Source organism: Fukomys damarensis, unplaced genomic scaffold (assembly GCF_012274545.1).
Source record: "Fukomys damarensis isolate Sample0158 unplaced genomic scaffold, DMR_v1.0_HiC HiC_scaffold_9, whole genome shotgun sequence".
Classification (NCBI taxonomy): Eukaryota; Metazoa; Chordata; class Mammalia; order Rodentia; family Bathyergidae; genus Fukomys; species Fukomys damarensis.
The window spans coordinates 40,687,954-40,705,660 of NW_022900921.1; the positions used below are offsets into that span (position 1 = coordinate 40,687,954).

Consider the following 17,707-nt stretch of genomic DNA (forward strand, 5'->3'; position numbering starts at 1 on the left):
TGTCAACATCTGGTGAAGTAGCCAGTCCAGGCCCTTTCTGGGTCCATAGGCATTAATGTCAATCTTTGTCCCTCAGCTCCCTGAGAGCATGAGGGGACTTTAGCACACTGGTAATACATTCTCTTCAAACACCTGGTTTATTATGCTTACTCCAAAATACTTAAACGTTTTAGGTTTATCTTTGATTTTTTTTTTTAATAGCACACAGCAGTGTTTTCCATCAGATGCTGACCATGAGAAGGCAGCCCCAACTTACGGTAAAACTGAGGTCTCTGAACCAAAGATCAAGAAACACGCTAAGGTTGGTACCTGCTCACCTTTCCTGTGCACTTGGGAACATTTGTAGACCACTGCTGCTTCTGGCTTCTCCTCCTGCTTAGTCAGTTTAAGTCTTTTATTAGTTGTTTTGGTCCTCATTAATTCTTCCAAAGATCAGTAGGGAGCTGAGCCTGGAGGTGCATACCTGTAATTGAAGATTTCTGAGAGTTCCAGGCCAATGTGGGCTACCTAGTAAGTTCAGACTACATAGAGAAACCCTGTCTCAGAAAAACAAACCAAAACAAACATCAGTAAAGAAACAGAATAATAACACAGCATATGTCACTTACTCTCCTATCCATTAGTTAGCTCAAGTGATAGATTTTGGGTTTGTTTTTTTTTTGTACTGGGGATCAAACTCAAGTCCTTGTGCTTGCGAGGCAGGCGGCAACACCACTGAGCTAAATCCCCGGTCCTCAAGTGATAGATTTTGTCATTAATAATTTAGACACTTTTGAATAAATGGGGCTTACCAATGTATAATCCTATCTTCAGGAAACTTTCTTTTTTATTGGCAGGTGTTCTGAGATTTAATTTACATGGAGTAAAATATACCCTTTTTAGTGTACAGTTCTTGGAGTTTTAACAAATGTGTTATATCATGTAACAGTGACTACAATTAGGATACAGAATATTTTCCTCACTCTAAAAACTTAACTCACATCTCTTTATAGTCGAACCCCAGCCGCCAAGCCTCAGGCAGCTACTTACCTATTTTATTCCCCAGCAGTTTTCCTTTTCCAGACCTTTCTAAATGGAGTCATGTAGCAGTGGCCTTTGGATTTGGCTTCTTTCCCTCAGCGTGATGCAGTGGAAGTTCATCCAGGCTGCTGCATGTGTTAGTTTGTTCCGTTTCTTTCTAGGTAGTATCACATCTAACGAATATAACCATTTGTTTATTTATTCTCTAGGTTGTTGGATTGTGTCTAGTTTGGGTAATTATGAATAAAGGGCTCTAAACACATGCATACAAGAATTTTTTCCCCAGTACTGGAGATTGAACCTAAGGCTTTCATACTGAGCTACATCTTCAGCCTTCTTTTAAATTTTAATTTTTTTTTTTTTTTTTTTTTTTTTTTTTTAGTGGTACCAGGGATCAAACTTGGGTCCTTGTGTTTGCCAGTGGTACCACTGAGCTGAATCCGTGGCTCTTTCATTTTAATTTTTAATATTGAGATTTTGAGGCAGGGTCTGACTAAGTCTCTCATTCCCCAGTCTGAGCTCAAACTTTGATCCTTTTGCTTCAGCCTCCCAGAGTGCTGGCATGACAGGCGTGCAGCACTATGCCCAGCTTGAATATAGGTTTCCTGCTTGTGGACATCTGCCTGCATTTCTCATGGGTAGAAATAACCTTGGAATGGGATTGCTGGGTCATCTGGTTTTGGTTTAAATTTATAAGAAGCTGCCTAACTGTTCTGCAAAATGACTGTGCCATTTACACTAACAGTGTATAAGTTTCTTTTACTCCATATTCTTGACAGCACTTTACATTCTCAGTTTTTCTCTTCTGGCCGTTTTTTAAAGTGAGTAGTGGTTTCCCATGGTGGTCTTAATTTGTGTTTTCTCCAAGAAGCATTTATACAAGTGGAATCACAGGTCTACCAGTTTTTCACCTAGTGCCCTTTAGACTTTTAACCATCTCTCAACCTTCAGAATGGATGTATAAGACCATGTCATCCAAAAACAGACAATTCTTACCCTGAAATTTGAGTGCCTTTTATTGCTTTCTGTTTCCTCTACATTTTATGCAATTGACATTAAAACTTACAAATTTTTATTTTGTGTATATGTTAAAACTTATTTAATTTTAATGATTTTCTTTTAATTTTTACACTACAGTTAAAAGTGATTTATGTACCACCGTTACAATATTAAGACTAATCTGAAAAGAAATGGGCATATCAATATAAACTCCATAAAACTGTGACAAGATTTAGTGGAAGAAAAGCATATATTGGGCCGGGTTATTTAGCTCAGTGGTGCCACCACCTGCCTTGCAAGCACAAAGTCCTGAGTTCGATCACTGATACCAAAAAAAAAAAAAAAAAAAAAAAAAGAAAAGAAAGCATATAAAACATTTACCTGTATTGATTATGCATGGCACCCAGCAAAGCACTAGTGTTAGCCATCATTATGTACTATTAGAATTTTTTTACATATAGCAATAAATGTAAATATAATGCCAGGTAGATAGATGGTGTTGTATTATAAAAATCTGTTTAATGAAGATGTGCTGTTCAACTGGTAGGGTCAGGGAGGAGAAGCCAACTTCGCAGGATTGGGAGGATAGAGAGGAAAGCAACTTCCCACAGGGCCCCAGGGACAGGGTGGAGGCCAAGGGGAGGGGCGGATGTAGGGAAGGTCCTTCCAGGGCCTGCTCCTACCCACAGATTACTGAGAAGTAGGGAAAGAAGTCTTGGCATGTCCCTCTGAGTGGTTGCTTTGCTCATTCCAGATCTTGAGGTTAAATATCCCTTGTTCTTACCTCTAATACTGAGGTGTATCTTATAATTACACGACTAACAGTTAAATCTTTCAGTAACCATTAATAATGTGCTCCTAGGTATTGCTCTCTCGGCTTTTTTCTTTTCTTTCCTGGATGTTCTTAGAGCCTGTAAATTCCCTTTTTTGGCCAATCTTTCCTTGGAAAAGTATTCTTTTTCAAGATGAAAACCCAGCACAGTGGCCTCTTTGTAGAGAAGAGCCACATAGCATTTGACTTCATTCTTCCGCTTCTTGGGCTGCCTCACAGCTCGCCTTATAGAGTCCAAGGCAAACCTCTGAGAGTTCAGGGCACTGTCAACCAAACATGTCTGTCAAGGACAGCTCTTAATGTTGCATCTTTGATGCCACATCGGTATGTGGCATACATACCGGATACTTTTTACAGTCTCAAAATCAAATTGGGCTGCATAGCACAGAGGTCAGGAAGACAGCCCAATTTTCTGAATGTTCCAGGAACCTCCTTGCATGTGCTGGGTTTGAAAAAAAGGGTCCCGAGGCCTTGTCCTCCAGCACTCAGGGATGGAGGCATTTGTTTGATTACAGCACACAGCAGGCGCCCAATTTGTGAAGTTACTTCCAAGTAAGGCTCTTCCTGCTGGTGTATACATGCGCCTGACCTCCCTGACCCATCTGGTGTGTGCTCTCTTCCTGGAGCCCACAGTCTTGTGGCTGTCTTGGGAGTGCCTCTCCACTCTGCCTGACCCTGAAAGGTGAACACTGAGAATATGAAGTATAGACTGGGGTACTGTGATGGTGTGACCCAGGCATAGGCTGCCCTCTCAGAGAAACCAGGCCAGGTACAGTGGAACCAGAGGCTGTGGGACTTTGGGGTGTGTGCCATGGTATGAGGATGTGTGAGAGGCTGAGCGCCAGCAGGTGAGTATTAGGACCTCACAGCTCTGACCCTTTGCACCTGGCATCCTCACCTCCCCTGACCTGCTACCTCACCATGTGGGAGAATGCAGGTAATGACACCACAGCCCTCTCCTTCCTCCAGGGTGCACCCCACCTCAAGCCCCATCTCACCTTTGCTTGGCCAGACTTCTGTAGTCCAAGGAGGAAGAATAGGGAGTTTTGTCCATTGTGCCTGGAACACACCAGTGGGGCAGGCAAAGGCACAGAGCCCAGTTAGAGTGGGTTAGACCCCTTCCCCCAATACCCTTGCTCTGGGCTTTAGGTGATCCTCACCAGCCAGCAGCCTTACATGTGTGGGCCCTTTGGATGGCAGGAAATGTGAAAATGTGAACAAGCCAATGTGTACCTGTCCCTTCTAGCAGGAAAGAGCACCAGGTCTTACTTCAGGGCCCAGCAGTGTCATTTTGTGGAGTCATTTGTGATCATGGTGACCTTGTCTCCTTGACCAGAAGCAGGTAGATTCTTCTGCTTCACCAAAACTTGTCTAATTTTGGAGCTGTTTTCTAAAGGGGTTTAACTGGTATGATTTGACAAAGGCCTGTTTCCAAGCCCCTACTGAGGGGAAGTTCCAAATTTAGACTCTCAGAGTTCTGGATGCAAGAAACACCAGGCTGTGGAGTAGGTTATACCTTCAAAACTTGTCTAATTTTGGAGCTGTTTTCTAAAGGGGTTTAACTGGTATGATTTGACAAATGTCTGAATTTGCTATGAATTTATTTTCCTTGTCTTTTTGATCCATTCCATCTTTTCTCTTTACTTCCATTGTATTGTTGCTAAAAATTAATAAAGCAAGCGTATTACTTGACGGACTCATTCGTTCCATCCATCCCACTTCTGCCAGCAGAGTTGGTACTATCAGAGAGAAGTAGCTTTTTACTTCTTCAGCTCAGCAAACCTTTAATAGCTTGGAACTTTCTGGTCATCTTGGGCTTGGAAAAACAGGAGATTTCTCTGAAGGAAATCTTTTCTTAAAAGGGAAGCCACATTGCATCATGTGGTGGGAAAGGGCCAGAAGGAAAGGAGTGCCCACACTGTGCCCACACTGGTGCCTTCCAGACACAGAGAAAAGGCGAGGACCAAATGGGAGGAAGGAAGGCTCCTCCCTTCCCCTGGCAAAGTCAGTGGCTATTCTCCAGCATGAGCCCCGAGTCTGGTGAGAATACTGCCTGGGTGGGCTGGGACCAGAGGCAGGTGTAGCACAGCCCTCAGGAGTGGCGGCACGAGCCCTGACAAGGCATGTGGTGGCATCAGGGCAGCTTGGATGGTCCCCTGCAGCCAGTCTTTGAAATCTCAGTTGGAATTTTGACAACACTAAAAAAGATGATTTATTGGTCTCTATACCCACAGTATATTTGATACAAATGTGGTAAGAAAGCTGTCCTGTACTTTTAGTGTTTATAGAAATGCAGAGAGTGGTGGAGGACACTTAACCTACATCCCAGACACTGATGACCCACAGAACCCCTCACCTTTATGCTGGCACAATGAGCATGTTCTGTCTAGAGACCTGATCATTCCCTTTCTCATCATTTTTCCTTTGAAAATTTTCTGGAAACTAAAATTAAAGATTAACTTATAAAAATGTAAGTCTCATTGATGACTTTGACTTATGATTGTCCTACATCTCAAGTGTCTTATAGAAAGCATCTAGTGGAATTTTATTTTTTATCCTTTCCATTTTTATCTTTTGTTTGGGGTTTTAATTAATTCACATTTAAAGTAATAGCTAATAGGGAAGGTCTTTTCAGCACTTTGTTATTTGTTTTCTTTTATGCTTTGTAGCTTTTTGTGTCCTTCATTTCTTTCCTTTGTGTTTGACTTTTTATAGTGACACATTTTTATTCCCTTTTCATTCCCTTTTGTGTATATTCTGTAGATATTTTCTTTGTGGTTATCATGGGGATTACATTGCACATCCCAAAATTCTCATAATCTAAACTGATAACTTCAATATTGATGTTTTTTTTCTGTCTTTCAGTCCTTACTATATGCCAGGCACTGCTTTAGGCACCCTGCCCTTACCTCATTTTACTAATGTGAACTGCCGATAACACTCTTCACATTCTATAAACGAGGAAATGAAAGTACAAGGAGAATAAGTTATTAGTCCACAGCCACTCAGCTAGGAAATAGCACAGTTGGGACGTGCCTTCCAGTGTGACACCCAGCCATGAGCAGGCCACACTGGCATTTCCTCGGCACCCGCTGCATCAGGCGTGGCAGCCACATGCCTTTGTTCAAGCTGGTGGCTCATTAGTCCTTTTCTTTCTGAAACACATAATCCATGGCTTTCCTTTTGATTTGACATTTAACAGGGCTGTTTATGCTAAAAGGGAAGCACAAGGATTGCGGTACAGCTGAGACTGCAAAGTACACACCTCAGATATATGTGTGGTTGATGGGGCTGGGAGTTTAGCCCAGTGTGTCTGCCTCACAAGTGCAAGGTCCTGAGTTGGATCCCTGGTACCAAAGGAAAAAAATATATACATACGTGAAGCTTACTGTGGCCACCTTAGTGGAAATTCTCCTTTCAATTGTTAAGATGTTTTCCAGTAATGAAACAAAGCTTGGAACCGGTCATTCAAGTAATTCAGTTTAAAACACTGTAGGTAGGATTGGAAGGGATTGCTCACTGAATAATTTTTTCTTCTGTAATAGTCTTCTGCCAGAAACATTGATTGGAAGTATGTGCTGCTCTCACTTGTTGGTATTTTATCGACAAATTCTTGGAGACGTGCTGCTGAAAGACAGGATGAACTCACAAAGCACTGGTAAGGAGTCTTCACAATCTCTTTATGTCATTAGTGCTTTGGGCTTTGCACAGCTAGCTGTAACCTCTGTTTCTAAATGGGATATTTGGAATAAAATATGTGGGTAGCATCAGTGTCAACACTATGCTTATGGGACGCCTGTGGGTGCAGAGCGTGGAACTTTGTGAGCTCATGCATGAAATGTAGGTGTCAGTTGATTTATTAAAAATCAGTGAATCAAGGTAAATATTCTAATTTTTTATGTACTGTTTCTATTCTTGCAACTTCTTTTGAGTTTGAAATTGGTTCCAAGTAAAATGTTAAATAATTATTTAGAAAATTGGGCCAGGGATTTAGCTCAGTGGTTCTGCCGCCTGCCTCGCAAGTGCAAGGTCATGAATTCGATCCCCAGTACCAAAAACAAAAGGAAAACAAGCTGTCATACATGTATGAACTTGCAAGGAGAAATGCATGTGTCAGAATTCCTCTCAAAAAGAAAAACAGTTTTGTTTTATTGGCTGTGGTTTGAACTCAGTAAATCAGCAAGCAGATGTGTGGTTTGTTGTGTGTCAGTTTGTGTAGGTTCATGTGGGATGACCCTGCATCCCTATTCTAAAGGAGCAACATCACTATCCTGAGGGAGCAAGAGTCCTCAAACACAAATCACATCAGTGAAGATACTCACAGAGGATATACACTAGGAAGCCAGGATGAGGAAACGTTGCTCTGCACAAGGACTGTTTAAGATACATTCTCAGAGAAAAACTTGATACATGGGCGATGTGGGGAGGATCCTTTCTGCACCAAGTGCCTGGAATGTCTGAGAGCCACAGCAAGAGCAGGGGCTTGTGCTGAGGATCTGGCATGAAGGCGGGCTAGGGTGGATGGGGGATGATGTACTGGCATCTGTGATGTCCCTTGCCTAGAACTTATCACCTGCACTGGCACAGAGATTTTTCTAAGAATAGTTATAACTCCAAGGGAGGACAGTTAAGCCTTTTGGGGTGGGGGGCGGTTTGAGACAGGGCCTCACTATGTAGTTGAGACTGACCTGGAACTCACTATGTAGCCCAGGCTGGTCTCAAACTCCACAGCGATCCTCCTGCCTCAGTCTCCCAAGTTCTGGGATTATAGGTGTGTGCCATCACGCCTGGCTCAGTTAAGCCTTTTAACTGCCACTTACCTGTGAGGTTTTCTCAATGACTCTAGAAGAGCTTCATGAATGACATTACTTCGTAAAGGGGATGAGGCTTGTTATGTTTTTCTCTAGGCAAGGAGAGGGTGGCTCAAGACTGATGACTTCATTTGCAGTTGATCACCAGAATAAGCTAATGGGATCTAAAGAAAGGATTGTTTTCTACTGAGGACCCAGGTGTCAAATGTGTTGCCCTTGCCATGCAGGAATCCTGCTATGGTTTCAATGTGTCTCTTCAAAATCCAGGTTTCACAATTGTGATGGCATCAAGAGGAGGGGACTAGGAGAGGGATTAGACTGAGAGGGCTCCTCTCCCAGTGGGATGAGGTAACTTTACGGAAAGGTATCGTTGAGGGTCTCTGCTTTGCTTGCCCTTCTGCTTTCTGCCACATGAGAACACAGTGTCGTCCAGAGCTGTGCGATGTTAATAACCCAGGCCCAAGTGCTCTGCGTAGCAGCACCAGCGGACCCACACACATCCCCGCTGCACTGTGTTTTCAGTGCCATGGTTTATAGTAAAATACCAGTATTTCCCACACAGTGTTTGGTCATGTGACCAGAATCGCCAGGCCCTAACTTTCCTGGAACACCTGGGACAAGGTGTAGGGACCAGCACAGGTTGAGACACCTTTGAGCTTCCTGGAGGTTAAAGTATATAGAAAGTGTTATCAAGAAATCATTTGGCACAATAATTTTAACTCAAATGAATATTTGTGTGTCTAGTGCAGTAAGCTACCTTGTATGAAGTTTGCATAAACTTCTCCTCTTGTGCGTTTTAGATCTAATCAGTCACCCGATGCTGGCCTCCTTCCCCAAGCTCTTGGAGCAGCCTGAGGTCATGGATGCTCTGCGGGTGAGTAGCACATGCTGTGCTGGATGCTGGTTGGGAGCTGAAAGTGGCTGAACACACTATGTTAAGGAATCCTGGCATTTGCTGTAGGCTGTTTTCCTACCATTGTAGGATGTCTCCTGGTCCCTTCCACTGTCTAGCTAACTCAGCCTCATCTCTCTGGCCTTGGCACAAATGTCACTTCCCAGGGGCTGCTTCCCCAACCCAAGAAGCAGGTGGAGCCCCTGCTGCTCTCTTGCTTATTTGTTCCTTGACTTAAGATGTTCCAAGATGTTCCCTGACAGTGTCCTAAGAGCAAAAATTCTGACGGCTCTGGGAGATGAATCAACTGAGTTTTAAGAAAGCCAGGACATGCGTGTCATTTTTAATTTGACATGTACTGTCTGCCATCTGAAATAGCAGCTAGACATTAGGTGAAACCTTATAAAATCTCTAGTTTTCAGTCGCATTTAACTGTGTCCTGTGGTTCCACCTAATATATCAGGGTCAAGAAATACTAGCAGTCCTGTGTTCATGCAAGGCCCACACACAGGTAACATGGTGGTGCTATGGGAAAGTATCATGCAGGACCATGAAAATTTAAAGAAGACAGTGAACGCGGGTCAGAGCCCTGCTTCATTAGAGCAAATGATAAAGGGCCAGGCCCCAGAGGATTCAGGTGGGTGATTAACAGGATCCGAAGGCAGGAAGGAATCAAGAGCTCTGGTGGGACAGCGGACGATCCAGTCCACTTTGGCACAGTGGCTGGACAGGATTATGGTCTTCTTGTAGAGGGCCATGAGCAGGGGAGGTGGCAGGTGACCCAGAGGGAATCTGCTGCAGGCTGCCCCTCTGCAGTGCAGAGTAGTGGAAGAACAATTTGCAGGAGGCAAGTGGCTGTGTTAGGGGAGACTCCTGCTGTTGGGCTGGAGGTTGGGTGGGCCTGACAGAAATGGAAGGACCCAGTTGTCCACAAAGGTTTATATTAGATTTTGAAATGGATTCCTTTGCTGGCTTGGCTGAAGAGGGGCTGTCCATAGTAACTGATGTTTACAGAAGGAAGGTTTAAGAAAGCATTCACAGACTATGATCACCTGCAATTTTAGATAGGTTTCCCTCTAACATCATTAGTGTCATAATATTCATTCATTTTTCAGAACCTAAGTATATTAATTCATTCAGCACAGATTTCACCAGAGCCCTCACTGGATAAGGCACTTTGCTGCTAATGGGAATACAAGAGGTGGTCAAAGTATGCAGTGCGTGTTTACATTTTTAAAACACTTATTACAGTGAAAGACACATGGCCATTAATCTCTTTCAAACACATCCCATCATTCTTGCCACTTTCTGAAGGTTTCTGGAAGATCTCTTTCATGTCTTTAAGAGATGTGATTAAAAAAAAAAAAAAAACTGTGAATGCTGGAGTGCCATCCAGTGGAAAGGCAAGCTTGTAAAAGCATCTACCCTTTTCACTGGATCCAGCACTGTGTGATCTCTGGCTCTTCCCTAAAGTCAAAATGACCATGAAAGGCAAATGTTTTCAATCGATTCAAGACATCAGTTCGATCCCCAGTACCAAACAAACAAACAAACAAAAAAAAACAAGACCTTGAGGTAGCCATAAGATTACAACTGAAGACACAAAGGAGGACTTAAGAATTGCCTCAGAAACAGGCAAGAATGGTGGGATAAGTGTGTTTGGAGAAAGGGGGAGTATTGTGAGGGATATTAATGGCAATGTGTCTTTTACTATAATAACTTTTTTAAAAATTTAAATATTCACCATATTTTTATCATACCTGGTTTTTCTCTAGGTGTGCACTGGCACAGATTCAGGCTGCTGCTGTTAGGAGAAACCTTAAGGCTAAGTCTAAAGCCTGCATTTCATAAGCAGATCACACAGAGACAGCCCTAGGTGGCACGGAGCCCAGTAGCGGCCAAGCAAGAGCTGTGACTGTTGGGTTAGCTCTGGGTGTGCCAGATACACCAAGGCTGTTTAAGAAAGTTTGAGTCCAGCTTGGGAAACTCAGCAACTTAACAAGAGCCTGTCTCAAAATAAAATGTATAAAAAAGATCCAGAGATGTAGCTGGCAATCCCCTGTACTGGAACATAAAAAAAAAAAAAAAAAAAAAAAAAGGAAGAGGGAAAAGGAGAATGGAGGGGAGGGAAGCAGAAGGACAGGAGAGGAGAGGAAGAGGAAGGTACATAAAGTTGTTCAAATCTTTTTATTAAGTGAAAAAACAAACCCATTTGAGATCTTTGACTATGAGAAGATCTAGAAAGGTATCAGTGACTACCTCAGGATTATGGGTTATTTTATCTATATTTTCTTAATTTTAGCCATATAATAAATAACAAGAGTGGTTCTTCTTCTTACCTGAACATGTCCCTCCCAGCCGACTACGTGACCTTGGGTGAGCTAGGTGCTGCTGGTGTGGCCAAGGCAGGTCTCTTTCCTACTCATGGCAGCCGTCCAGCATCAGCCAGTGGGACGCCTGTCCCACAGTCACCTAAAGGTGCAGGTTTGTGGAGGCCCCACAGTCTTATAGCAGCCTGGGGAATGAGCAGCCACAGGAAAAGAAAAGGGAGTTCAGGGCTGTTCTTGGGGTTTCTGCTGCCTTTGCCCTGAGGGGCTTGGGCCACTTACCACATTCCATTGGCCAAAAGCATTAACAGCTACACTTCCCTTTGTGGGAGTTGAGAGCTGTGGGCTATTTGTTCCAGAAGGGAAGAAGTGGTCTTGGTGCAGTAGTGGCCACGCATGCTTTCTATCTCTACCACCTCAGTCTGTGCAGAACATCCCATCACCTGCTGGGGACTCCGTGAAAGAAAGTGTAGAACCTTCACATTTATCAATAGTACGCAGATTTTTCTAGACAAGAAGTCTGTATCTGTTGATAGTCACAGTTAGCAATTTAGCTTTTGAAATTTACAACATGAAGTGTATGAACCTCCTAACACACACTTAGGTAAGTTTAGTTTATGACTGGTGTTTTTAAAATAATTGTGGCCCTAGCCTGTTTCATGAGACATTCAAACTAGGGTCCTCTAGCTCTTGAGTACCACCAGCAAGCACTACTAAGGTGGGGACCATGTTCCCATGAGGTGGCAATAATCACACATGTTCTGAGACTTCCTGACATCCCCTGGTAAGAGACTCCCCCTTGGCACCTGCCTCATTTCATGGAGAATCTCTTGTTTGGCTCTGTGCTTCCAGGCTACCCAAGGAATCAGGTCCCTGTAACAGGAAGAGTCCCACAAACACACACAAGCCAGGCCCTGGCTAGGCAGCCCAAGACTGGGCATATTCCATCCAGGCCTCGGTCTGCTGGGAGCTGCTCTGGGAAGGTCTTCAGTTCCTGTTTCCACAGGATCTCCTGAACTCTGGGTTTTCATTTCTTTCAAGAAGCATTTGTGATGCCTCATGGACAGATTGGAAATAGTTACTTGCAAAACTACTTCAGTCTTTCCGACCCCACCCATTATTATTATCACAGCAGGCAGAATTGTTGGAAAGTAGCGTATTTGGCAGGGTTATCTGTTTTCATTTCTGTCTTACCTGAGAAGCCTAATTTAGAAGCCTAATACTATTTTTTAAATCATTGGTACAGTTTAAATATACATAATGATCCCATTCATTGTATGGAATTTGTACTTGTACATGATATATCTTGATTCTTATTTTTTCCCCTCCTTTCAACCCTTCTTCCCTTCATTTACAAGAGCTTTATCTCCATTTTATGCATTTATCTTTTTTAACTCCATTTTATCTTTTTTTTCATTTTCCTTCCTTCTTTCCCTCTCCCCCCTCCCTTAAACTCCTTGCCATTTGAACATTTTCTTCCTATTTCACAGTATGTATTATACATTTTGGTCCTTATTTACACTTTCAGTTTCTCACACAAAAATAATGTGATATTTACACGTGTGTCCAGTTTATTTCTCTTAAGAGTATGGCCTCTAGGTACATCCATTTAGCTATAAATGTCTCAAGTTTATCTTTCTTTCAATTACCCAATGACAAATGCTAGTGGGGCTGTGGGGGAAAAGGAACACTTCTCCACTGTTGGTGGGAGTGTAGACTGGTGCAATCGCTATGGAAATCAGTGTGGAGATTCCTAAAAAAATTAGGACTAGGGGTTCCATTTGACCCAGCTGTTCCCCTTCTTGGTATCTTCCCAGAAGAATTAACAGCATCATACTACAGTGATATAGGCACACCCATGTTCATAGCAGCACCGTTTATAATAGCTAAATCTTAGAAACAGCCCAAATGCCTGTCAACTGATGAGTGGATAAAGATGTATTTTTTTTATGCTCAGCCTAATACTATTTCATTTTCCACACTTTGTGCAGTTGGCAAGGATATGTTTACTGATTCTCTTCTTTTTTATTTTTTGTTTTTCCCACTCCAGTACTGGAGATTGAACCCAGTGCCTTCTCACTGAGCTATGTCCCCATCCCTTTTTATTTATTCAATTTATTTTAAATTTTGAGACAGAGCTTGATAAGTCATTAAGCTGCCCACGCTGGGCTTGAATTTGCTGTCTTCCTTCTGTCTCAGCTTTCCAGAGTACTGGGATTACAGGCACTTTTAAAAATTTAGTTCTGACTTAAATTTAAAATGAGTACTGTGGCCCATGCCTATAATCCCAGTACTTGAGAGGCTGAAGCAGGATGATTGCCATGAGTTTGACCCCAGCCTTGGTTACATAGTGAGTTCAGGGCCATCCTAAACTACATAATGAGACCCTGTCTCAAAAAAGGGGGGGTGCTTTTTTCTGTGGTATCTTTCACAGATCCCTCGAGTCAGTCTTGTTCTGAGCTCTTAACAGTAGGTGCCTAATTACAGAATTGCTTCTGGCATGTGAAGATTCTAAGCAGCGTTTTAACTCTACCCATAAATTTACTAGAGAGTAAAGTTACAGAAGTGTTGCAAGTATTTGTGAATACTCCGCTAATATAATGTTTCTGTTGGCTTTTGTAGAGTTCATGGGCTGAGAAAGAAAACACAATGAAAAGATCAGAGAAGGTAATACGATTTTTCACACTGGAAATTTGTATTTGCAGTGCTGTGATTACTTGCACATTTAGTTAAAGCAGCTAAAATGTCATAATCCCTGTTACTCAGGTAGCTGTGCTATTTTGGTTGCAAAGGCTTTTCATGATCCTTGGTTAGTGTGGAAAGGAACACTTGATCAGCCACTCCTTTCAGATCACTGAGGTTTATTGAATGGAGGGGAAGTTTCTAAACCAGTCTCCGAGCAAGCTATCACATATCCCTCATTTAAAAGAATTTTCCTCTACTTCCCAACACCTACACTGTGTAAGGAGAAGGAAAAATGAGGTTGGCCTGGGCTGTATCCTTTATTAGGCAAATGCGTGGTTCCACATGTACTGCTCAGAAGGATGACTGCCACAGGATTCACACGGATCTGGGAGTAGCAGTTTGACTGCTCTCTCTCACATTAGCAGACAACTTCTGTAAAGGGCCAGGAAGTAAATACTTTACTCTGTAGGCCATATATCTGTGCCGCACTACTCTCCTCTGCTGTAGTGATGCAAGCAACCAGAATGGCTGTGTGTCTGTAAAGCTTTGTGTACACAGAGAGCCAACAGCCACATTTCCCATGGTCCACAGTCTGCCAATTCCTGATCTAAAGTGTTGATTATCTATAAAGGTTGTGGGAGAGCAAACAAACTGAAAACTAACAACGGGGTGGGGGGCTATAGATATTATATACTTATTTATGTACATTGCATCCTTTATTTGAGCCTTTGCCAAAATTGGCAACAACCTTTGCTAAAATGGCAGGCTCCAGTGCAGCAGTGCCAGGCACTGGTGTGCTCGGGCAGTCTGTGTGGTGACTGCTGCGCACAGGTTGCTCTGCCCTCCAGCTGTTGTGCCCTCTGTGACCCCACCATGGCCTGTTGGCATCAGGGCTATTGCATCCTGTCAACATGGCTCTACTTCTGTTATCCAGAGGACCCCATGCCCCAACCCTAGCATTGCTGGAAATCTACCAACTCCTTACTGCCTGGGCCTCCTTTCTATGGACCCATGTGTACATCTGTCTCCCTTACAATACCCTGACAGTTGTCTCTGCTGACAGTGTGTCACACTCAGGGAGACACTTGGAGACTCTCAGGGGACTGCCCAGCTGCCAGGCAGAAGCGGGGGGGACCAGCTAACAGGGACCAGAATCTCCTACTTGAGGCATAATGCTGCAGTCTGCTCACCATTCCTTGTGGCGGCGGTGTTTCCCCAGAGAGACAGGGAGCTCCTGAAGGCCAGCTTCCTCCTGGTCTATCATGACTGTGTGCTCCCGCTGTTGCACTCCCCACTCCTACCTCCCTTCAAGTGGGCTGAAGAGGAGACCGAGACTGCACGGTGGAAAATCATTGCTGACTTCCTCAAACAAACCCATAAGAATGAGGGCGCCCTGCAGGCTCTGCTGTCGCAGAATGGGGTCTATGAGCCTTTCGACCTCTTGGAGCAGGCCTACGACTTCCTGGATGTGGAAAGGAGGAGGCCCAGCTAAGGGTGGCAGCCTGACCCTCAGCTTTGGTGACCTGCTGGGGGACGCAGACCAAGTGACTGAACCTGAAGTAACTGACCCATCCTGAGAGCCTGCTCTTTTTTTTGTACAAGTTATATTTTTTTAAGAAATATTTATCCAATAATATGAATGTTTTTAAAAAATAAAATAAATTTTATAAAGAATACTGTTATGTCTTAATTTGAAGACCACTTTTTTCAAAAACCAACTACTTCAGTTTTAAGTTGATAGTCTAAATTTCTATAAAAGCAACATCTTATCAAATGGTAAATTTATGATTATTCAGAAAAGTAAAACAACAATCCACAAGGTAAAGGATATTTCCAAATCATCTGATAAGACTTTCATATCCAGAATATATAAATTTATAAGGTCTAATAAAAATTTATCTTCTCATTTGTCAATCACTGTATTCAGTCTGATATTTGAATATGATTCACCCCTTATTAATCACTTTTGCCTTTTAAGATCAATATAATGTGTATTCTGTCAAAAGAAAACAAAAACCTGCAGTCATTGGAGAGTGGCGTTAACTCGCCCTTCTGGAGTACAGAGATGAGCTAATCAGTTCTTGCTCCATTTTCAACAAAACTGGCTGCTGGCAGAATGTCTCAGTCCTTACTGTTGAAAACAGTAGCAGGTGATGCTTCGTAGTACCAGCCAGTATTAATTGAATGCCAATCTACTGTGTGTCTGGCATTATTCTGGGCTAGCACAGTGGTCCTCACCACTACTGTAGAAGGAAGATATTGATTCTATTACTGCTGAAAACACAGGCTGGCACGTTAGATCATTTGCCCAAAATCAGAGCTGTTAGGTAGCACAGCTGACATACTGAGTAAAGACATCAGGTGTAATTTCCTACTGATGAGGCATAAACATGTAAGAACTACATGTGCAAATAAAATTTAAGAAAGCTGTTTGCAAAGAAGTATGACTGGTTTCGAAAGGGCTTAACCTCAGCAGTTAGAACCATTAGAGATTTTTTGATAGCATTCTGCCTTAGAAGAGGCATGTATTTTTAGAGATCTGTCAGACTGTGATACTTTTGGGCTACATCTTAACCCTTAACCTAAACTTAGTCCTTGTATTAGTCCATTTTCCACCACTATGATAAAATACCTAAGTGGGATAACTTGAGGGAAAAAAAGGTTTGTTTACTTCACAGCTGTGGAGCTCTGGGCACAGCATCCATATCTTCTGGGCTCTGGTGAAGGCCTCAAACACTGGCCTCCCAGTGGCAGAGTTCGCACACAAGGCAGCACCATGTCATAGAGCAGGGAAGGCTCTTATCACCCACTTACTCCACCCTGCCAAGACCTACCCCACAGGACCCACCTTAGTCCCTGGGAGGCCAGCTCCCCCAAGACCTAACCAGCTGCCCCGAGGACCCACCTCATAAGGATCCCAGAAGCTCCTCACATCACCACATGGGGGACCAAGCTTCCAACAGGAGATTTGGGGACATACTTACATTCTACCAAAACTATAACAGTCCTCAATCTCAGAATTTAGCATAGTAGTACAGGCACAGCTGGCTTTGGAAAAGAGACTTCATTATGTCCCCCAAGAGCCAGCTTTTGGAATCCCCCCATGCCTTCCCATCTTCCCTCAGTGATATGTGTGGCACTGAGTGCCCAAGACCTTTGCCATCACCACCCTGCCCCCAGGACCATGCTCTCCACAGAGGGAGCTGCCTTTCACAGAAGGTGGTGAGCGGTGGGCAGGGACTTGTTCTGCACTGTGGTGAGTTGCCTCCTTTTCATCCACAAAGTCCTGTTTTGGAGAAACAGGAGACTGCACCACTCCCCATTGTGACTCATTTCTCTCCAGAAGATTCATTTCCTAAGTTCCACCTTTTTGTTTTTAACCATTGACAGCGCTGGAGGATTCCTTTCCCAGGATGGAGGTCAGAGAGGAAGAACTGGCTCTGTGATGTTGCCAGACTCTTCCGTGCTGGTCTGAGAGTGTCACGCACATGGGCAGCTTCATGGTTTCTGATACACGAGAAAAGTACAATGATGAGAGAGAGAACAGCTTCAACACCGGGGCTGGTTAGTGAGGGATGTGGTCAGTGTGAGTCGGGACAGATGTCTCAGCCATTGAGTGAACACCTTCTCTTCAGCCAGTGGAAACTTGGTAGGATTTTTTTTTTTTTGTAACAAAACCTCACTGACTTTTTAAATGCTACTCTTTAGCTTCCAAAACAGGAAGGGGTTGTCAAGGAGCCAAAAACATCCTAGAAATCAGTCCTGGTGCTTCTGTGTTGAGCAAGGCTAAATCACACTGAGCTGATCCTGAGGACAGGAAGGGTAGACAGCAGTAGGGTGACCCTTGTATGTGACACGCCTGCAGTGACTGTCGCTGAGGTCCACCCTGAGGCTGGGACACCCCATTCAGACCATGGGAAGAGGTGGGACAGGGCCACGTCCTCCCCCGCCTCCCCAACTCTTGGCACCAGTTGAATACTGGAGGTGAAATTCCTCACAATTCCCATGCCTGGTGCTCAGGATGGATCCTGGGGCTGTGGGCTGAGAGCAGGATGATCTCAGAGTTCCATGATTTGGTCTTGTGTGTGAGGCCAGAACAACCCGTACTGGACCAGTGCAAAAGAGGTGTCATCTGCCAGCA

General features: G+C 43.6%; 1 protein-coding gene across 3 annotated transcripts in view; it reads left to right on the top strand.

Annotated features, from left to right (window-relative positions):
- Positions 1-15,185, top strand: part of Nphp1 (nephrocystin 1) — a 62,220-nt gene extending 47,035 nt beyond the window's left edge. For all 3 annotated transcript variants that reach the window (XM_033761686.1, XM_010638165.2, XM_010638164.2), the window contains 5 exons: positions 202-301; positions 6,397-6,509; positions 8,463-8,536; positions 13,504-13,548; positions 14,786-15,185. In XM_033761686.1, the coding sequence (XP_033617577.1) occupies positions 202-301; positions 6,397-6,509; positions 8,463-8,536; positions 13,504-13,548; positions 14,786-15,058 (605 nt within the window). In that variant the 3' untranslated portion in view covers positions 15,059-15,185. The remainder of the gene's footprint in view (positions 1-201; positions 302-6,396; positions 6,510-8,462; positions 8,537-13,503; positions 13,549-14,785) is intronic.
- The last annotated feature ends 2,522 nt before the right edge of the window (positions 15,186-17,707 follow it).